Source organism: Clytia hemisphaerica, unplaced genomic scaffold, assembly GCF_902728285.1.
Source record: "Clytia hemisphaerica strain Z4C2 unplaced genomic scaffold, Clytia hemisphaerica genome assembly, whole genome shotgun sequence".
Taxonomy (NCBI): Eukaryota; Metazoa; Cnidaria; class Hydrozoa; order Leptothecata; family Clytiidae; genus Clytia; species Clytia hemisphaerica.
In genome coordinates, this window is record NW_027104370.1 from 1288677 (window position 1) to 1311753 (window position 23077).

At 36.5% G+C, this 23077-nt stretch overlaps 3 protein-coding genes and 1 long non-coding RNA gene across 4 annotated transcripts; 2 read left to right on the forward strand and 2 right to left on the reverse strand.

Moving 5' to 3' along the window:
• Positions 1 to 696: 696 nt before the first annotated feature.
• Positions 697 to 2408, reverse strand: LOC136818489 (uncharacterized). Its single transcript, XM_067074824.1, has 2 exons — positions 1895 to 2408; positions 697 to 1769 (listed from the first exon to the last, which is right to left on the reverse strand). Exons 1-2 carry the CDS (start codon positions 2406 to 2408, stop codon positions 697 to 699), a joined length of 1587 nt encoding a protein of 528 aa, XP_066930925.1.
• A 1370-nt stretch (positions 2409 to 3778) lies between these two features.
• On the reverse strand, positions 3779 to 4155 carry LOC136818503 (uncharacterized). Its single transcript, XR_010848246.1, has 2 exons — positions 4056 to 4155; positions 3779 to 3808 (listed from the first exon to the last, which is right to left on the reverse strand). It is a non-coding gene; the product is annotated as an uncharacterized lncRNA (long non-coding RNA).
• An 11824-nt stretch (positions 4156 to 15979) lies between these two features.
• Positions 15980 to 16939, forward strand: LOC136818490 (uncharacterized). Its single transcript, XM_067074825.1, has one exon. The coding sequence runs from the start codon at positions 15980 to 15982 to the stop codon at positions 16937 to 16939; it is 960 nt and encodes a 319-aa protein (XP_066930926.1).
• Positions 16940 to 17145: 206 nt separating this feature from the next.
• LOC136818491 (uncharacterized) lies at positions 17146 to 21381 on the forward strand. The gene is made up of 6 exons (XM_067074826.1): positions 17146 to 17151; positions 17328 to 17992; positions 18366 to 18667; positions 18996 to 19802; positions 19909 to 20619; positions 21086 to 21381. Exons 1-6 carry the CDS (start codon positions 17146 to 17148, stop codon positions 21379 to 21381), a joined length of 2787 nt encoding a protein of 928 aa, XP_066930927.1.
• Positions 21382 to 23077: the final 1696 nt, after the last annotated feature.

A 23077-nucleotide genomic window follows, 5' to 3' on the forward strand; every position in this document is an offset into this window, starting at 1 on the left:
GGCTTAGCCGTTACACTCCCCCAACAGATATGAAAAATACTAATAGAAATTATATGAATATTGAAAATACTTGAAAATATACTAATTGAAATAAATGTATTAAATAAATTTTTCTTGAATTATGTTAAATTTTAATAATTTTTATTTGATTTTTGAATCAAATCACATTTAGGATTTGAAGATTCATTTAAATTGCAAAATTTGCAAATCATTTCAATTTGAACAATTCCTTTGATAAATCAATCTCATCAGCTCCCAATATCAAAATCAAAGTCCTCACAGCACGTGTCGTTAAACGCTTTGTATTCTCATCACTATTCTGATATTCAACCACAACATCACGAATGGCATTATCACGACCACGATTTACTGATTTGATACGACCATGTTGATAAGTTGAAGCGATGGCAGAATCCTGTTTGGTGAACAAAACGACGTCACCTGGTTGTAGATCACGATCGGTGTTAAACCATTTAGGTTGGTGCATCAATGATGGTACATGCGAGGTTAACCAACACTCAAACCACGCATTGAAGATTTTCCCATTGGAACGGATGATTTTATCAGAATCATCTGATATTGACAGAGGTTCGGTTGGACAGCGGTCATTGTTCCTCCCGAGAATGAGTCTGTTCGGAGTGATGAGGTCTGCGAATTCAAAATCACCTTTGTTTTTTATTGCCAAAGGTAGATTGTTTATTGAGTTGGAGATGGATGCTGCATCATGGAGAGTCTTTCAAGGTGGACAGATTTCTCCAATGATTTTCGAATTTCTCTAATCTTTCTTTCGACTCGACCATGGAAGTTGTGTCCACCAACTGGGCAGGTGTTGAACTCGATAGATGATTTTCCCTCAATCTTGGCCTTGATGTCTTGGAAGTTGAGTTGCATTGACTTACATCCCTTGAGAAGCTGACTCCCTTCATCAACAAGTAATTTCTTTGGGTAGCCAACTTCACATGCCAAACGTGTGAATGCTTGCACAAAGGATGTCGTTGTGTAATCTTCCATCAGCTTGATCTTCACGGCAGTTGTGGTTGCGCAACAGAAAACAATTAACCAGATTTTTACTGTTGTTCGTTTGTGATGATTCGAGTAGGATGAAAATGGTCCAGCTAAGTCGGTTTGGGAGCAATAGAAGGCTGGAGCGATGTTGAGACTGTCTAGTGACGTGGGCCCCATAGATACATCAAGTTGTTGTTTCATCAAAAATCGACATTTGGCACATAAGGATCGAATCTGTTTCACGAGGTATCTTCCTTTAATGATGTATGCTACTTGAAGGATATATCTCCAAGTGGTTTCGACTCCTGTGTGGCTGGCTGTCGGATGATTCCAATGGATGTCGTTTACAATGGCATATGCCAGCGGTGAATGTCGATCGATGATTGGTACATGAAAGTGAAGTGCTCCTAGATCCTTCATGACATTTGTTGCATTGCCAAGAATCGTGACGTTATCTGCTGGAAGAATTCGTCCTGTATAGTACAAGATTCCATCTTTCATTTCCGAGATTTTCTTCACCTTGTTCGTAGGTACAAAGGTGTTGACTTCCAATGTTGCCTTTCTGAAGAGGTAATTCCTTGCTTCTTCTAAGTCATCTTCTTGAATCTTTGTTTGAAGACGTTTCGGGCGAAGTGATGAGATCTTGAGATGAGTTTTGATGAATTTTCGAATGATAACCAAGATACGTACAATAGAAGAAAATTTCCTAGCGTTTGGATCAACGAGATAATTTGAAAGCTTGTATCGTTTAGCGACCTCATCTGCTATGATGATTGAAGATGAAAAGAATGACTTCGCTTCTGGCTTGCATTCTTTATAAGCCAATTGACGTTCTTGAGCACTCTCTTTGATAGGGATGGAAACAGTGTAGAAGGTGACTTCATCCAACTGTATCCATTGATCCAGTCTGATTCTTTATTGATGGTGTCGATAGATGAGCATCTGCGAGTTCCGATGTCGGCAATCATGTCTTCTGATTTGACATAGAACCATTGAGATCGGTCAGTGAAGCGTAGAATTTGGATGACTCTGTTTCTTGTCCACTTCATCAGATCAAGGTTTGGGTTGCAGATCCAGTATAGAGCGATTTGAGAGTCGGTGAATTTGATTGACGATTTATGACGGTCTCCAAATGCTGACTTGACTGTTTGGCCAGTATGACTGTTGAGAAGGGCTGCCAGGAGCTCTCCTCTTGGTTGGGTTGTTTCCTCTAAGACCTGCGATCTTGCGAAGATGAGTTGGCATGAGTATGTTTCATCTTTGAGTTTGAATCGGACATAAATTGCTGAACATGCCAAATATTCACTGGCGTCGCCAAAGTCAAGAGTTTCGATGTTGAGATTAACGGCCTCTTCTGGTACAATAGCGCGTTTATATTTGATGGTCTTTATCTCTTTCATCATTTCGAAGTGTGATACCCATATGTTGCGGAGGTTGTCAGGTCAGGTATCATCCAATTCAAATTTGTGTTTGACGATTTGATGCATATCCATCTTCATTGTTGCAATGAAAGGTGTGACGATGCCTGAGATGTCGTATAATTCTCCAAGTTTGGATGAGCATTGTCGGCGTGTTAGATTGGTTGGGATGTCAGAGATTGAAGTTGGTTTTCGACCACGATACTTTTTCGCGAAATTCAGATCCTGAACATCAATTGATAGGGTGTCTTCTTTTGGGTACCACTTGAGTCCAGCAACTGATACAGAATGACTGTCCTTGGAAAGCTTTTTGATTGGATCTTGGCAAGAGAATGTGAAACCTTTGAGTGTGAAGCCACCATTGTTTACAACAGTTTCGAGTCGATCTGCAGTGTTGATGACCTTGGGAAGAGTCTGATCACCTGATAAGCAATCATCCACATAAACGTCCTCTGATACGATTCTGTAGATGTCAGGGTGTTTTGGAGCTTGGTTGGACGCAATCTGTATGGCAGCCTTTTGCTGATGCACCGCCATTTCAGTTTCAAGGAAATCAATCATTTGCTTCCATTTTCTCTTCCCAGTTTCTGGAGATTGGCACGAAAGTTGCAGCCATCTCATCATTCTGCTATCTCCTAGATTGCTGACGATCTGAGAAAATGCGTTACTATAAAAAAGTTCATTTTCGATATTGTGTTTTGCAGCAAGTTGCATGAGATCTCTCATTGTATTAGTTATTTTACTCAGAGAGTCTATGATTTTAATCGAATCTTTCAGTAACTTTGGATTCTTTGTCAATTCCATGAGTTCGTGGAGTTTGTGTTGTAAAAGTACCTCCTTATCACCGAAAATTTGTTTCAGGCGATCCCATATGTCTTTGATGTTGTCAATACTTTTAACAATAGCCAAGGCTTGTTTATCGAGGTAATTGTTCTTGAGAAACTCTGGCTGAAGCGACTTGGGTACAGAATCGGAGTGAAGTTTATCAAACTCACCAATAAAAGTATAAATGTCAATTTTTGAATCATACCCGGTGAATCTCATCTCGAAAAGTAGACTCTTCAATGAGAAGCTTCTTTAATTCAGTCTCCACCATGATGCCATCAGCTCTGAGTTTGATCGCTTCTTCTTCCATTGGCGGATGATAAGCTTCTTCGACTAGCGGATGGGTAACTTCCGGAGATGTTGGCTTTATGACTTTCTTGCCGGTAATACCATAGATATCGTATCTGATATTGGATTTTGATCTTCTGGATCTGACATGAAACGTTGATCGGTTGACAAACAACTTCAACGCTGTTTGAATGTAGGGATTCACGGAGTGGGGATGAATAAATTGGAAGCGGTCACAAGTGTTTGTAACATGTGTGATGATAATGTTCAAACTGAAAATTGAAATTGAAAAAATACTAAATATTGATCACAAGGAAAAAGCATAAGTCTAAAGTAAAACTAAAGTATAAGCCTGTTTGAATGTATAAATTTGAATATTGATTGATGAATTGATTGAATAGTATTAGTTGAAAATAAAGTAAGCTAGTCCTAGCCTAATCTTAATGCCTCATGATGCAAAGCATCAAGAAAGAAAAAAAACAAAATGGCCGACAAAAACAAAATGGCTGAAAAACTTACCAGCTTGCCTGAAGTGTGAGGCTGGAATAATCCAGGCAGTGGTGTGATAAAAGTTAGTAAACTAAACTCATATTGATGAGAGAAAAGTTTATAAGTTATGACTAAGTATTGTTTGAAGTTGGACTTATAAAAATTTGATGTTCACTACATGAAATCTCTTGTTGAACTGATGTGAAAATGAAAGTCCTTGCTTAAATAGCAAATTCTAGAAAATGTGTAATTTACAGAATGATAAATTCTAGGTCATAGGTCAAAGTTGATAAATGATAAAAATGTATAAATTACTGACCAAAACCAAAAATTGGAAAAATGCATATTTTGAATAAATTAACATAAATAAACAAATTAGAATCCAAAATGTTGAACACTGAGAACAGAAAAACACTGAAAATGCAGAAAACATGAGAAAAACTGAAAAACCGAGAAAAATGAGAAACACAGAGAAAACCTGAACAAAATGTGAGGGAATGCCAAAAATGATGAGAAAAACACTGAACTGAAAAGGCTTAGCCGTTACAGGTGTCCTCTGAATCACCTCCGAATCTTCTCTTGTATAAAAGAATCAAAGCGTGTTTATTTTCAGGATTGAGGTTTAATTTTGTTGCGATTGTTTTGCTTTAGCCAATACACCTTTTCTACCATAGCGCCGCACCCGAAAGCTTATTTATTCTTCATCCAAGTGAAGAGATCAATCCTAGATAAAATAGTTTTAGAATATTAATTTTAAAATAAAAAATTGAGTAAAATGCTGATTTACAATTAAGAATATGAAAGAATCAAAGTATATTTCTAAAATGTGTTTATGTGTGTAAAATAATATTGACTGAGTGTACAAAAATGTAAATGTAAAGATGGTATATTTTCATTAAACTTACTTTTGAAATAATTGAGAAAAATGTTATAAAATCTTTATTTAAAAATGACAAAATGAGTAAAGTGCTGATTTAAAATTAAAAGTATAATATTAAAATTATCAACCACCGGTGTCGTCTCTCTGAATCTATTTATTTATTTATTTATTTATTAAAGGATTTACAGTCCAGGCACACTAGGGCCTCTAAACCGGTCTATCTACATAATGATTACAAATGAATCACTTTCATCTTCTTCTGAATCACTTTCACTGGTGTCCTCTGAATCACTTTCATCTTCTCTCTCCTTTACCACAATGAGGTTTGTGGTACATCGTAACATGAAATTACAAAGATGGTGAGTTATGTGGCCACTGATTTGTTCTAATACAATAACCGTGGACCAATCAAATCCATAAGATGCAGATGTATAAATGACCAAAATATTTCCTTCCTGAAGAAACTTAAACGGATTTTCTTCCTCTTTAAAATCATTTTTTATTAAGTGATATGCTTTATAATTCTCGTTCAACCGATCTAGAACGTCGTAATGATCTTTTGTATTGATTCGTTGATCAGCAATCACAAGGATTCCTTCATTTGCTCGTTTTCTCGCTTCTATTACTGCTTCTTCGAACGTGTCAACAAGTATTGGCTCGCAACCATCCGGAAAATTACCAAGTGGCATAACGATCCCTTTTTTGTATACATAACCTTTCTCCTCGGCTACTGAGTTGGTTGCTTTGACGATCTGTTGAGAATTTCTAAAATTCTGTTCGAGATTGACGACTAAAAAGTCAGTCGAAAATTCTTGGTAACTTCCATCACTCAAGAAGTCTGTCGATGGGACGATCCATAAGTAGTCAACGAGTGGCATCACCTCCTTCCTTATCCATTTTTCAGTTCGTGAAAACACTTCAAATTCATCGATGAACAACGCTTTGATGTCCCGTCTTATAATCATGTCAACAAGACGAACCTTCTGAGTCTATGAAATGAATAATAAAAACCGATTATGTAAGACTTGAAATATCCAGGTGTCAAATTCATCGATGAACGATGCTTTGATGTCACGTGGTTTGATGACCTCTTTGAGATGACTATCAAATGAAAATGAAAAAGATATTCTTTACTTGTTTGAAAACATGAAAAGGAAGACACCTCAAGAATAAAGATTTTACAAGTTAAAAATGAAAGATCAATCCATCACAATCATTAAACAATTGATTACCTACCAAAAGCGAATTGATCTCTTCAACAAATATTCCATGTTGATTCTCCAAGTCAATCTTCAGACGATGAAATTGCATGGGTTTAGTGGCTGTTACGTAAGACGAATCGACAACAAATAAAACTTTTCCTTTGTATTCAGGTCTTTTGTTTAATTGTATGGCCTTCTGTTTAAGTAAGATGCTTTTTCCAACACCAAAAGGCCCAACAATGATCGCTCTCCTGTAGCGTTGGTCATCGTTGTTCATTATGGCCATCTGTTGGTTGGAGTAGAATAAGATGTTGTGGCTAGTCGAAACATTTTCGATTGCGTTGCTTGTGTATTCGACCCATGTTGAGCTCGTAATAGGTGCGGTTTGATCTTTTTTCGAAACGTGAATGGCAAAGACCAGGATTTTGAGTATCTCCTTAGCTTCGTCCAATGGATTCGGTATGGACGCTGCTGGAATAGTCGGGAACTTTTTGAAGATACTGGTCAGCCATTGTTTTATTTCAGTTTGGATTGTGATATAATGCTGACTGTTTACTGAAAGGTTGTCGTGTTCCACGCCGACCACCGGAAAATACGTCCAACCTGAAATTAATTGGTCCCCTAACCTTTCCTCGAAAATCCGATGGTTTGATTCTAACTGCTTGAAAGCTTTATCATCTGCGATTGTTCGTTTCAGCTCGATTGAAATGATAAGTTTCCGTTCCCAAGATATGATTAGAAAATCTGTCTCTTTGTGCATTTTATTTTGCACATTTGTCAGAAAGATGAGTGAAGAAAGAACGACTGTGTTTTGGAGATTGTCATCTTTCAATGGTAGAAGCTGGTCATATAACCAGTGTTCCAGCTTTTCACCAACTTCTGACAGTTCTAATGTGAATAGCCATCGAAGGTTTGAATCATCGCTTGGTGTTTCTTCAATCATTTGCTTGATCTGCTTTTTGAGGTTTTTCGGATTTTTTAGGAGAAGTGTCCCCAGAGGTGATGTGGGAGAGAGCACTGCAAGAAATCCTTGAAAGAAAACTCCTAATTCGGAAGTAGTTTTAGGCAGGGTCACTTGGTCAGTTTTCAGTTCACTAATAACCAGATACATGATTTGAAGGTTAAGAATCCATTTCCCAAACGCCTTCTTGTCGACAGAATCAGCATTGTTTTGCGTTTGCATAAAAGATTCCAATTCTTTGGTCAGCCAATACGTTGGTGAATGTTGTTTCAAACTAACCAAAAGTCTGTCAATGTCTTTTTTGACGTCATAATCAAGGATAGCGGTAGAAGACTTTTTGTATTGATTCGAAACAAACGTGGGTGGTATGAAAACACTGGTGCGTTCACCTTGAACAAAGAGAGAACTGTCTCCATACTCCCTTTCAAGAACAAAGTCGGCTGCATGCATAGGGTTTGCTGTACAGTGCGAGTTCCCCAAGTTGAACTGTTTTGCTTGTCTTTCTGACGTGGCTTGACTGTTATTGAGAATCTGCTGATACAACGATTTGTTGGGAGTACATCTGGTTGGATCGATTGGTAATGGTTTCAAAGACAAAACTTTCTGCGTGATACCTGCCATATTCGTTTGATTAGCGATACCTGCAATATTCACTTGATTAGCCATTTTACTTTCAAAATCAAATCAAAAAAACTCATATACAACACTTAATCATGAAATACGTTGTTTTCCTTTAATATAGATTGATGCTATATAGATATTTTCGACATTGGCATAATTAAACTAGTAATGATGCTTCTTAAAATAATGAAATTTGAATCCCATTATAACAAACGGCTTAAAAGCCGTTTATACATTAAATAGGCATTTTGCTGATCTTGTAAAAGCAATACAGAATATTTTCACATCTATAAAAAATCAAGACCATTCCTACCTTTTGCCTCATTTTTATCATGTGAAAGTTACTATTACGGGGTAAATAGATTAATAACTTTCGTAACACACCCCTGTTTCACAGACTCATTGGAATCCCCGTCTCACCGAAAGATTGGCGAATATTTCGTCCGTGGTAGGAAACCCTAATTTATCTGCGTGACTGGCAAAAAGATTTTGTTTTCATCCCAACTTAAACTTCAACAAAAAAGAAAATTTACACTTAAAAACCATCACCCTGGACTTTTTGAGCTGACAACAATAATTTGTACCATCCCCATTGGAAAGTACCACGGGGGCTGTGAGACAGAGGTGTAATAATTTTTAGCAGCTTTCAAAGCAAATGCCCTTTTTTATAAATCTAGTCGCATGTGTTGTGCGCAGATTTGTAATACTTTCTGCGCAGATTTGTAATACCTGCGCAGATTTGTAATACTTTCTGCGCAGATTTGTAATACCTGCGCAGATTTGTAATACATTTTGCGCAAATTTGTAATACTTGAGCTGCGCAGAAATGTAATACTTCTCTGCGCAGACAGATTTGTAATTTGGAATTTAGATTTTTACTTCGAGGGCATATGTTTTCCACGAAGAAAAGTTTCGAAAAAAAGACTTAGAAAATAATCAGAAAATCACACAAAGGTTGTATATCTTTAGTATGAACATTAACTTTATAAGAAACGAATCAATATCTTTCAATCTAATGGAAATTGGCTTTCGGCAGTTGGTTCTTTCAATACAAATATGGGATTTTGAGTAATTTCAATATTTTCATTTTTCTTATAAGCATCAACTTTATAAGAAAAATTTATATATTTTAATCTAATGAAAATTGGCTTTTGGCAGTTGGTTCTTTCAATACAAACATTGGATTGGGAATAATTTTAAGCATTTTCATTTTTCTTATAAGCATCAACTTTATAAGAAACGAAACAATATCTTTTAATCTAATGAAAATTGGCTGTCGCCGCTTGTTCTTTCAATACAAACATGGGATTATGAACAATTTCGATATTTTCATTTTTCTTATAAGCATCAACTTTATATAAGAAACGAATCAATATATTTTAATCTAATGAAAATTGGCTTTTGGCAGTTGGTACTTACAATACAAACATGGGATTTTGAACAATTTCAATATTTTCGTTTTTCTTATAAGCATCAACTTTATAAGAAACGAATCAATATATTTTAATCTAATGAAAATTGGCTTTTGGCAGTTGGTTCTTTCAATACAAACATGGATTGGGAATGATTTTAAGCATTTTCATTTTTCTTATAAGCATCAACTTTATAAGAAACGAATCAATATCTTTCAATCTAATGGAAATTGGCTTTCGGCAGTTGGTTCTTTCAATACAAACATGGGATTTTGAATACAATCTCAATACCTTAAGGGAACTTATTTTGGCGGGAACTTATTTTGGCGAGCGGCGAAAATCTTAAAAAATTTTAATTTTGGCGGGAACTTATTTTGGCGACTAGTGAATTTTTTTAATTTTGGCGGGAACTAATTTTGGCGAATGACAGCGTAAATCTGTTCTATTTTGCCTTATTTTGAGCAATTTTGATGAATTTCAGGGGTTATTTAGGCAAGGAAACAAAAAATTTAATTTTGGCGGGAACTTATTTTGGCGAGTGAGCAAAATATTTAATTTTGGCGGGAACTAATTTTGGCGAATTTTGCCTAAATTCGCCAAATTCGCAAATTAGTTCCCGCCAAAATAAGTTCCCTTAAGGTATTTTCATTTTTCCTATAAGAATTAACTTTATAAGAAACGAATCAATATAATTTAATCGAATGGAAATTGTCCCAATCATTTTTTTTTTTTTTCATCTTTATGTATTTTTTCTATCTAACAACAACAAAAAACATACCGAAGCTTCAACCATCAAACTCTTTTTGAAAGAAAGTTAACTCAAAATAATTTCACTTGAGATATCATGCTGGAATGTAATGCAGGTGCTATGAAAGGTTATAAAAGAAATCCAGTCAGAGGGGACAGGTTTCCTAGCTAGGTAGAAGGTGGTTTTAGAGCAAATCAATATTTTCTTATCATATCATCTTATAAATTGTTCATCAATTTTGGTACTACCTCTTGAAATGATAAAATGTTGACAAAGATATTTTCATATCATTGATTGTTTTTTCATAACAAAGTGCTTATAAAAATAAATACGTCTACGTTATTCTCCGTAACTTGTTTACTTTGAAATAAACAGTTACCGACAAGAAATAATATTTATTTTACGAGTTATTGGTTAGTTTCTTATAAAAGCAGTTCTTATAAAAAATAAATATGTTCATGTTATTCTTCGTACCTTGTTTACTTCGAAATAAACAATTACCAACAAGAAATAATATTTATTTTACGAGTTATTGGTTAGTTTCTTATAAAAGCAGTTCTTATAAAAAATAAATATGTTCATGTTATTCTTCGCACCTTGTTTACTTTGAAATAAACAGTTACCGACAAGAAATAATTTTTATTTTACGAGTATTGGTTAGTTTCTTATAAAAGCAGTGCTTATAAAAATAAATATGTTCATGTCATTCTTCGTACTTTGTTTACTTCGAAATAAACAATTACCGGCAAGAAATAATTTTTATTGTACGAGTTATTGATTAGTTTCTTATAAAAGCAGTTCTTATAAAAAATTATGTCCGCGCTATTCTCATAAACAATTTTTATATTACCAGATAAATTTCTTATAAAAGCACTGCTTAGAAAATAAATATTAATTGATTTTTTATTCGATGTGCTCAATAATCACAACTTTATTTGGGTATTATTTTCTAAGTCTTTTTTAACGCATTTTGTTCGCAGAATAGAATTTGGTTACCAATGAAAATATCAATTCCAAATTACAAATCTGCGCAGAGAAGTATTACATTTCTGCGCAGCTCAAGTATTACAAATTTGCGCAAAGTTTATTACAAATTTGCGCAGGTATTACAAATCTGCACAGAAAGTATACAAATCTGCGCAGGTATTACAAATCTGCGCAAGTATTACAAATCTGCGCACAACAGCATGTTATTGATTCGTGTTAACAATACAATTAAATAATGAGAATCTTAAGCCAGTGGATAAAAATGAAAGAATGTGTTTTCCCTTTGGACACCCCTCTCTCACAGACTCACCAGAAAAATTGGCAAAATTATCGTCACCGGTGGAAAATTCTCCTCCTAACCAATTTTTTTCCCCACTTCAAATAAACCGATCCTCACTGCAAAATATTCACTATTTTTCCCACCCCCAATAAATTTTCTGACTTGAAAACAAAAAGAATAGAAACCCCCAGGAATATAAATCCCCATTGAGTCTCAGTCTGTAATTTCTATCCACAATTGCTGAAAAAATCCTATCGGGCGTCTGTGAGAAGTGGGTTTCTCAGAGAATGAAACTTGCATGGATATTCTTTACACCTCTTTACGATTTTTTAGGCAATTCTTCAATAGAGAAGGGTCCAATTGATACGGAAGTGCTTGAGTTGTGACTTTGAAAGCTCTGTTGGGTAAATATACACTTCGATTAGGATTTCTGGTCTACACTCTAAGTAACCTAAATGTTGTTTCAGCGTATATCTTTCAATTGTGAAACTTCTTTCATAATTCTTCTCTAAACAATGTTGACACCCCTGTCTCAATTCACTGGTGATAATATTTTTGCTAGGGTGGATAAAATGGAGAGTGGCAGATTTTGTGGCGGATAGGAATATATTGAATCACGGTTGCTCACATTCCAATAATACATGTTTTTATAAGCATAACATTTATAAGCATACGCACTTTTTTTAATAAGGATGTACTTTATAAGAATGTCCATGATGAAAATGGCCGAAAATTTAAGAATGATGCTAAGAATATCACCATTATGGAATTTTGCTACTCAAGCTAAGAATACCATTTTTAGAGCATTTTCAATTAAAAATTGTCAATTACCCCACAAGTAAGGCTCACTCCTTTCACAAAAATGCCTTTTTATGCTTGAGACGTATGTACAACTTTCATTTTCACTGGAGAGATTCCTTAATCTTAGGAGATTATCACTGTGAAGAAATTTTATTAAAATATTTATTCAATATAAAGTTATGATACAAAGTTAATAAGTGATTGACCCCAAAAAACAGCAAAAAACTGCAGAAAACAGGGTTTTTAGACGTCAATCAGCTTATAACTTTGTTTGATATCTTTTGACTGAATGATTATTTTTGAGATTTTTTTCACAGTGATAACGTTCGATGATTAAGGATTCACTTCAGTGAAAATGATAGTTATAGCACTTTTCTACAAGATCTTTATTTTTTTCTTCTTCATTTTCATCTTCATTTTTAGAATTTTTTTAAAGATTTTTTTATTTCAAATTGTTCCACTCACTAATATGTTTCCAATGATACCAAATTGATAAAGATTGAAGAATTCCTTCAAAAGTTATAGGTAAAAGAAGAAAGAGTGCACACTTATCGTGAATAGATTTTAGTCTGAATCAGGATCCTAACCTAACAATGCTGTAAGAATATTTTAGAATGATTTTCCCAAAAAAGTTAAGAATATCCATGATGAAATGGATTTACACCATCCTTCTAAAAAAAGCGTGTATGAAGGCTCAGATTTGCAGAATTCCTAAGCATAACATATATAACATTATGTCAGCCTGAAATATTTTTCAGGTTGTTACTTTTTATCTGTTTGAAAAGGTTTGGTAGAGGTCAAGTAAAAAAAGACATTCCACGGCTAGCTACATTCCACTACTCCAAAATCTGAACAAATTTTTACAAAATTTCTGAAATTTGATTAAAAACTTGGCTTGGGATGAATCATAAATAGGCATATCATAGCCTGGATGCTTTGGTAACTTAAGCATACACGAGACTGAACAAGGGGCAGACACTTGCTTATAAAAAAAACATGTATGTTAATTTAGAATATCTTAATGATTGTGAGGTCAAATCCCGGGGGGGGCACTGGGTTTGCGGACTGACGGTATGTGCGGGCCAAAAATTGGCTTTTAAAATTGCACCCTTATAGTGCAGCAAAAATCAGTGAAAATCATACCCTTAGAGTGCATTTTCCCCAAAATTTTCTATCCTTTTCGTGCAAAAAATGGTCAAAATTCTAGCATTTTTGGTCAAAATATCTAGATTTTTCAAAAATTTTCTGAAATTTCTACCCTTACAGCGCAGGCGGCAAAAAACTCACCCACACTGCGTTTGGCTTGGCCGGGTAAACGCGGTGAAATCATAGCGAAAATGAGTGGTCAGGGTGTGTTGTAAGGCTTGGCTAGGGTTCAGAAGGCCAGGAAATAAAATTTGTGTCATCGCGTTTGGCTTGGCAGGGTAAACGCGGTGAAAGCATAGCAAAAATGAGTGGTCAGGGTGTGTTGTAAGGCTTGGCTAGGGTTCAGAATCAGTGCATTTCGGATGCCTTGAAAAATACACCCTTAGTGCCCGCACATACCCGTCAGTCATTTTGCTTGGCTGCCCCCCCCCCCCGGGGGTCAAATACAAACAGAGCTCACAAGAAAAATAGGAAATCCATTTTGTTTGAAAGGTAATTAAATAGAAAGACGGAAATTTCTTGCGAACAATACCCTGCTTACGTTACGTGCTCTATTTGATAATTATGATCCTCTCTTACGATATTGTGGTATTTTATTCGTCATTATGTCATGTTTGTGGTTGTTAAGGGCCGATTTACATTATCATAAGGATTAATAACATAAAAACGATGATGAATAAGCCCCATTTGCACGATGGATAAAAATGTTAAGATTATAGTTTTTGTTTTCTTTAATAACATGGAGATGAGACAAGGGGCAATGAAAAATATGTGGTTCAATACTGAGCGTTTTTTAGACTGCATCTTAACGAACATTATTCGAATAACTTTGTTCTCAAGTACGTAGAATAAACACTTTTTTTATAAGAACATAATTTTTAAGAATATCTATAATGAAATTGGCCAAAAAATTAAGAATATGCTAATAAGAATATCATTATCATGGAAATTGGCGATCTAAGAATGCTCTAATTTTTTACCATTAAATTGCCAATTATTCCCCAGCAATGCTAAAAGGTTCAACCAAATTGCCAAATTTTTGATTGAGGTATGTATTACAGTCATTACATGCTAGATTTTGGACGGGATTGGATCCAAACCTAAGAATACCGTAAGAATATTTCAGAATGATTTTTCCTTCAAAAGTTAAAAATATTCATGATGAATTGAAAAAACTACATTCTTATATAAAAAGCGTGTAATATTTCTCCTTTAGTTCAAGCAAGTCTGTCAGCTATAGTTTGTTCTTATAAAAAACGTGTACCTCTTCGTTGAAATATTTTGTTGGTATTTTTCCTACATAGGAACAATGACGTCATTATAAGCCTGTCTATATTTATCTATTGTTGAGGTGTGTTTTATCCCGGGGGGTACTAGGGTTGTGAGCTGACAGGGGGTGCCGCCCAACTGTCCCTTAAAGGGACTAAAAAGGAGAAAACAAAGGAAAATTTTGTGAATTTTACGAACCCTATGGGACAAATTTGATCAATTTTGACCGAATTTCGATCTTTCCGGGTGTAAAAAGTTAAAAATTTTCCTATCTCTCCGACCCTTAGTGGGACTGAAATTTGATTTTGTGATTTTTCCGACCCTTAGCGGGAATTTGGAAATCCAAAAATGATACCCTTAAGGGCGGCACGGTACCCTCCATTTGCCTAAGTACCCCGGGTGTTTTATTCTAGAGGAAACACTCAAGTCAGCGGCCTACCTAGTTCCAAACTAAAAACATTTTTAGGCTTTGCAGACTCTAAAACACCCGACAATGAACAAAAACTAGTCATAAAAAAGGCGAAAATAAGAACATGTTAGGAATATTGTTAGGGTTAAGAACACAAGAATGTTCTTATAAAATGTTTAGTTCGTAAAATATTGCAACCTGACAGTACAAGGGTGTACGGGGGTTTTAGTGAACACCGAAATACCGACACATTTTTTTTATCACAATCCACACTGACAGTAAATATTAAAACTGATTCGAATAAAATTGGAATTGCGTGAAACTCGATGAAAATTTGCGTGAATGCGCGAATTTCGAAAAAAATTTGCGTGATTGTGTGAATTGAGGGTCTGCTGGGGGGCTTCTTAAAGGGATAGTTGAAATTCTATTGTTTTCATCCTAAAAGCCAAAAACTTGTAAATTAAATATGTCGACTTTGGAAAATAGTAAAGCAAAACCACTCAGCTGTAACAAAAGTAAATTGATTAATGACGGTTTTCACACCTTGGGAGAGGGTTTCTTTCGAAGGAAACTCAGATATTTTCAATCTATCAGAAGAATTGAAGACCCATAAAGGTTCAGCCTTAATTTATGCTTATTTAAATGATTAGACTTCGATTTGTTGATTTTCTTTGGGTTCATAAAAGTTTCGAATTTTTAAGTCGGGACATTGATTCGGCTCAAAATATGTTCTTTGTACTTTGGCGTCGCAGGCGAAAATCTTTGGTCTTAGAAAGCGCAAAAAGCTTTTAAAAAAAAACCTAAAAAGATCAGCGTTTTAGAAAAGCTGCACAAGTTTTTTTGCATTTCAGCTTAGAGGTATGCTTAGCATTATGCTTTTTTTCACAGAATTTGAGCCTAAGTATGCTTATAAACGTTATGCTTATAACAAAAAGAGTGTATGTGCCCTCCATCTTTGACTCTTTGAATTCAATATGTAGCAAAAAGCAGTTCTAAGGCACAAATAGGTCATCCTATTTTCTCAAAAGTGACATGGTGGAATTCTATTGTTTGAAGTTTCCCCATCGTTTTTAGATCAGCTGTTGATAGCTGTATTTGAGATTTTTTATTTAATTAGGTAATTTGATTTGGTGTTGAAATTTTCCTTTCCTTGATTGGCACGCGTCGGAAAATTTCCAAATTTTTTCTTTCTTTGATTTAATTGGCTTTTGTTTGAAGTTCCCGTCTTTTATATCACCATGACACTGGATCGAAAACTCAAGCGGAGGGAAGGCCTTAGAGCTTTCTTAAAGTCCACTATGGAGAATATCGAAAAGTATCTTAAAGGTGATGACATTTCTGAGGCAAAGTTAAGATCCTTTAAGTCTATGCTAGAATCCACTTGTGCCCAACTTTCCGACATCAATGAAGAGATTCTCCCACTTTTAGACCCTGAAAAGATCAGTGACGATGTAGTTCAAAGCATGGGATTAATGCTTCCTGCAACTGAGATCGATGCTTGTCTTGACATTAAGCTTTTGGAGATAGCAAAATTGAATGGCTCCGCGTCTGTTTCTTTGCCAACTGCATCTGTTTCTTCTGGGACAAGTGTTTCTCGACTTCCAAAGATAGAGCTCCCTACGTTTAAAGGTGATCCGCTCAAGTGGCAAGGGTTTTGGGATCAGTTCAAGATTTCCATCCACGAAAATGAGCGCATAAACGACATTGACCGCTTTAATTTTTTGAAAAAATATTTGGTTGGCGAAGCCTTGGATTCGATTAAAGGTTTGACTCTAAACTCTGATAATTACAAGGAAGCCATAGAAATATTATGCGAGAGGTATGGGAACGAGCAAGTTTTGATTTCGTCACACATGCAATCCCTCTTGAGGATACAGAAGATAAGATCAAAAGACAACATAAAGAGCCTTCGAACGCTTTACAACCACGTTGAAAGCTGTGTGCGAAATTTGAAAGCCTTGAAGCTCGAAGCTAAAGGTTATGGCAGTCTTTTGATCCCTATCTTAAAAGAAAAACTCCCCGACGAGCTAAAAATTGTGATCTCTAGGAAGTTTGGAAGTTCCATCTGGACACTAGATTTATTGCTCACTTATCTCAATGAAGAACTTAGAGCTCAGGAAAATTGCACCAATTCTGGTGGCGGAAAAGCTGAGCGAACTGATGAGAGTGATCCACTTTATAGTGCCCTTGGTCTCTAATACTGAGAAGAACGTCTGTATCTTTTGTAAAAAGAGTCACAGCTCTGCTAAATGTCGAAAGGTCACAAATACACAGTCACGTCGGGATATTCTAATTAGAGAAAAGAGGTGTTTTGTTTGTTTGGCTCGTGGACATCGTTCCAATGCTTGTAGAGATAAGTACTCATGTAATAGGTGTAACAAGAGGCATCACATTTCTATTTGCGATGGAGGTAAACGAAGATCTGAAGCTGATAACATTTCTAACAATCAGATCTCGATCTTGTCCGATGCAAATAGTGAGCCTCAGTCTGAATCCAAAGCTCCTTGTAGTTGTAGTTGCAACTCTGTTCCTACTCCTGTTTCTCAAAATTGTGCTCAAGTTTCTTCACGTAGCGTTTTGTTGCAGACTGCAACTAGTGAGATCTTTGGTTCCAGTTGTCACAACAGTGTGAAAACAAGATTGTTGTTCGACACTGGAAGCCAAAGAAGCTACATTACGACAGAGTTAAAAGACCGTTTAAAATTAAAGTGTGTGAGAAAAGAGAATGTAGTGATTAAGACTTTTGGAAATTTGAATAATGCGGAAATCAAACGTTTGGAAGTTGTTCAATTCAAAGTGAAACATCGGAAGTCTTCTAAATACGTTTTAGTTGAAGCTCTTTGTGTTCCAGACATTTGTAGCCCGATTGCAAACCAGAAGTTGGATTGTGCAAAAAAGTTGAATGAATTCTCTGATTTGGTGTTTGCAGATGTTTCCGAGGAGTTTGACTTGAGTATAGGTGTATTGGTTGGTATCGATTTTTATTTTCGCTTTTTTACTGGTAAGAGACGTGAGAGCAAGGAAGGTGTTGTGGCTTGTGAGTCTTCACTTGGTTGGATTTTGAGTGGATCTGTTGTTTTCAAAGGTTTGACTGAAGTGACTTATAGTCATCAAATGAGAGTTGAGGTACAAACTGTTGATCCACTTGATGCCAAGCTCCATAAGTTTTGGCAGATAGAGGAGGCAGAGAGTGCCGAGGATAACTCAGTGATTAACCAATTTACCAAAGACATTTACCATGATGGTACTAGGTATGTCGCGAAACTGCCTTTCAAGCCTGACCACGAGAGTGTGCCTGACAACTTTTCGACCTGTGTGAAACGTCTGGAATCCCTTAATTCGCGTCTCGATCGTCTTGGTATCAATGCTGACTACGAGAAAATTTTTTATTGATTATGAGAAAGACGGAATTATCGAACGTGTGCCTGAGGCGCAGATTGCGAAAGAGGAGGGTACCGTTCATTACATTCCCCATAGACCAGTTATCCGTGAAGACAAGGTCACCACTAAGATAAGGCCCGTGTTTGATGCTTCTTGTTCTGTCAATGGTGTATCTTTGAATGATTGCCTTTATCCTGGTCCAAATTTACTTGCTAAGATTTTTGACATTTTACTACGTTTTAGAATGAACAAGATTGGTATTTTAGCTGATATCAAGCAAGCTTTCTTGAATATCAGCATCCATCCTGATCATAGAGACTTTTTGAGATTTCTCTGGAGAGACCCTTCGTCCTCTGATAGAGAAATCGTTGTCTATCGTTTTTTGAGAGTTGTTTTTGGTTTGACGTCTAGTCCTTTTTTACTCAATGGTACGATTCGTCAACACATGTCGAAGTACCTCGAGTCTGACAAAGCTTTTGTTGAACAATTTTTATCTGATTTGTATGTCGATGACATAACCACTGGTACTGATACCGTGGAAAGTGGTAAGATTTTCTGTGAAAAAGCACTTTCTAGTATGTCTGATGCAGGACTTCAGTTAAGGAAATGGACTTCCAATGACGCTGAACTGCAAGAATTTTTCTCATCTAAAGAACCACCGTTACAACCCCAAGTGTATTGAAGATGATAGCTCTTTTGCTCAATCCCAATTTCAATCTCAGGATGAATGCAAAAGGGTACTTGGTGTTGAGTGGGACATTTCCAAAGATGTATTTGTCTTTAGGTTTGATTCATTTCTGGAAAAGGGTCGAACGATAACCTTAACTAAAAGAACCATTTTGAGTCTTGCTGCTTCTATTTACGACCCTTTAGGAATTTTGACTCCTATCACTGCTAGAGTGAAGACTATTTTTCAGCTTGTTTGCAAAGTTAAGTGTGGTTGGGACGACAAGGTTCCACCAGACATAGCTTGTGCTTGGTATGGTTTTTTAGACGCTTTGGAAAGTGTGAAGATTGTTGAAATTGATCGATTTGCTTTTGTTTCCTGCAACAGTGATACTTTGAGAGTTGAGTTGCATGGATTTTGTGATAGTTCTGAGATTCTTTACTGTAGTGTTGTTTATTTGAGAGTGATTTCCGAGACTGGGATCAGTATTTTCTTTTTGACTTCGAAAAGTAAGGTTGCTCCTTTGAAAAAGGTGACGATTCCTAGACTTGAACTTCTTAGTTGTGTGTTGTTGAGTGATTTGTTGAATAATGTTAGATCTGCTCTCTCCGGTCGTATTTCTGTTGATGCTACTCGATGTTGGTCTGATTCAAAGGTTGCCTTGTGCTGGATAAAAGGGAATAGAAAGACTTGGAAGCCTTGGGTTGAGAACCGTGTAGTGTCTGCAAGAAAGGTTGTTCAGAAGGCGGATTGGCATCACATCCCTGGAAAGGATAATCCTGCGGATATCCCTACAAGGATGGTTCCTCAGTTTAAAGACGCTTTTTGTGAGAAATGGTTTAAAGGACCGGAGATACTCTTTGACGAAGATAAGCTTTCTTCTTTTCTTTCTAACGAATCTTCTCTTCTCGACACTGATAAGTCTGACGTTCTTTCTGAAGCTCGAAATCGTTTTGTTGACTTTGATGGTCGTTCTTCTTATGATCCTTTTGAGTGCAAGGATGAAGTTTTGAGTAGCGTTTCTTTTCTTTTTACGACTGACAAAATCTGACAATGACATCGGCCTGAGCAAAATCATTGATGTTGGTAGATACAGCACCTTACAAAAATTGATTAAAGTTACCGCACTTGTATACCGCTTCGTCTCCAACATCAAAGCTAAATGCAACAATAGTCATGTTATCAAAGATGTCATTTCATCTGAAGAACAAGAAGCTGCTCTTACCAACTGGATCAAGGAGGAACAACGCCTAATGAAGTCCATCCCAACATATCGAAAGCTGACGAAATCACTTGGTGTCTTCGAGAAAGACAATTTATTACGTGTCCGTGGTCGTTTTGACAATGCTGATATCACCACAGACCAAAAGCATCCAATATTGATTCGCAACGCCACCAGCCCGTTCACGAAGCTTGTCATTTGGAATTCACACGAACGGACAAAGCATCAGGGGATTGATTCAACACTGGCCGACGTTCGAAGAAGATATTGGATTGTGCAAGGAAGAAAAGCCGTGAAGAACACCATCAGACAATGTGTCGTATGTATTCGTTTTCAAGGTAGAACATTGCGTTCACCTCCAACAGCGGACTTACCCGATTTTAGGGATGATTTTCACGAACGTTCATTTAATTCTGTTGGCATGGATTTTGCAGGTCCCCTTTATTTTAGAAATTTTTTAGATAATGATAAAACCAAAAAGGACAGTCTGAAATGTTACATTCCTCTCCTTACGTGTGCTACTTCTCGAGCAGTCCATTTAGAGTTGGTACCGGACTTGTCAAAAGAATCGTTCATCCGTGCATTCAAACGTTTCGTCGCCCGAAGGGGTACGCCTTCGCTTGTTATTAGTGACAATGCAAAAACATTCCGTTCGTCCACCGTCAAAAGATTTATGACATCGCTCAACATTAAACAACGTTTTATTCTTCCAGCTTCTCCTTGGTGGGGAGGATTTTATGAGAGACTGGTGAGATCTGTTAAATCCTCACTTAAAAAGATTTTAGGACTTTCTTTCCTTACTTATGAAGAACTTGAGACCGTGCTGATTGAAATTGAAAGTTCCATCAACACACGGCCACTAACCTACGTTAACGAGGATGATACCGAAACCATAATCACTCCTAATCATCTTATTTTTGGAACTGACATTCATGATAATTTTTCTTTTGTTTCTGCGAACACTTTCGTTCCAGTTAAACGTCTTCGTCACTTACATAAAATTTTAGAACATTTCCGTAACCGTTTTTTCGTCGATTTATATAAATGAACTCCGTCAATCACATATATGTACAGAGAGATCAACAAACCGGATAAACGTAAAACTCGTCGTCGGAGACATAGTTTTGGTCAAAGACGACACACACCTTCCGAGATCAAGATGGCCCATCGCTAAAGTTGAAGAACTTGTCAGTGGAAAAGATGGCAACATCCGCGGTGCAAAGTTATCTACCGTCACCAAGAATGGAAAACGAGGATCCATTCACCGCCCACTGGCCAAAATCATTCCTTTTGAAATCGTCGATAACCATCAACAGACGCCTGAGACACCTGTTTTCACCCACCGCTACCGAACCAGCTCAAATGGTTGAAAACTGTGAGAAAGTAGTACATAATCGGGGGAGAACCAGTACGAGAAAGGCTGCAATCGAGGGACAGAACCTGCGAAGATTACGAAATCAATATCTTTGAACCTTTTTCATGAACTTTTATTTCTTTGGTCGCTGAGGATGTAAAAACCTCACTTTTTACAGTTATTTTTTCTTATAAATAATTTCTACTTTTTCTTTATTTTTGGCACGCGCCGTAAGCGCTCGCTTCGATGTACTTAATTTTCTTATTATTTGATTGGTAGTTTATCACGTGACTTTTGTGACTTATTTTTATTGGCTAATTTTTCACTTATAACGGCCTCGTGTTTAGAAGGTCGCTCTCTTATTTCAGTATTTTATAGAAGATAAGGTGCATCATGAAATTTATTGAAGATATTGTTTGAAGTGACTATCCTGATTTTCCTGAAAGGAATTAACATAAATTTCCGTTTTTACAAGGGGAATTCTGCAGAACTCTGAAAATTGGAAATAGACCATTCGAGATATTCATTTTGACTTGAGCAGGTTCTTGATTCTGTTAGAAAACAGACCCAAATTTCCCCATTTTCCTTGAGTGAATCACCCTCAACCCTCCACCAAAGGAAATTGCACTCAAAAGCTTGAACTTATAAGAAATGCGTTCAATTATTTATCTTGAAATTCGGTTGGATATTTCCAATAAACGATGTAAGGATTTTAGCATGGTGATCTCATATCACCCCCGTTGAAGTCGATACCAACAATATTCTCATCAAATGTTTTAGATCCTGAGATCACTCCGTTATGAGGACGTCGGCTCCAGCGCTTTCGTCTTCCCTAGAAACAAAAAGAGTTACGTTTAAACTCTGTCAAGTCTTAAGTCTAGCGTTAAAACTCTACCCTTCGAACCTACCTAAAGTAGCACTTACAAATCGATTGTGGTCTCAAAACTTCCCGGTGGATTTCCCTTTTGTGCCAAGTATTTTGACACTGATTGTAATACACTAGCTCCGATGGCGCATTTGTTGTAATGGGCTCTTCCAGAAAATTTTGTATATGGGATGGAGGATATATTGGATATTTTCGCCAGGAGGTAGTGAAAAATCTGCTAAACTTGCTCTAATTGGCCCTAATTAGGGGTGATTTTGAATGTCGGCGGGGGGGGGGGGTCAATGGATGCTTGTCCAGGGGGCTAGATCCGTTGTATGGGGGGGGGGGTCAAAATCCACAATGTCTGGGGGTAAATTTCCAAAAATGTTGTATTTTCTGGAAAACCCCAATCCAGACCAAACCTCTATGAGAACAGGTCAATATCTCTATGAAGAGGAAAGGTAATTTTTCTTTTATGTGCCACATATTTCATCGCCTTCAATCCCCCGGGGTATTGTTTGGTATGTGCTAGCCAGAAGGGTCCCTTTTTCGCATTCTCAAAAGTCCCTCGAAGGTGTACAAAAAGCAATTGAGTCCTTTTAAGAGTTCCAAATTTACCAAAAATAAAAAATCGACGCCCTCAAAGGAAATTCGGACTAGAATTCAAAATTTGTGAATGCAATTTTGGGGAAATAGTCTCTCTCAGGGTCGATTTTCGAACTTTGGCTCCGACATATCCGTCATCTCGCAACTACGTTTGGACCCTGATAGAGACTATTTCCCCAAAATTGCATTTAAAATTTTTGAATTATAAAAAGGGAAAAATAGAATTAAAAAATTGAGGCAA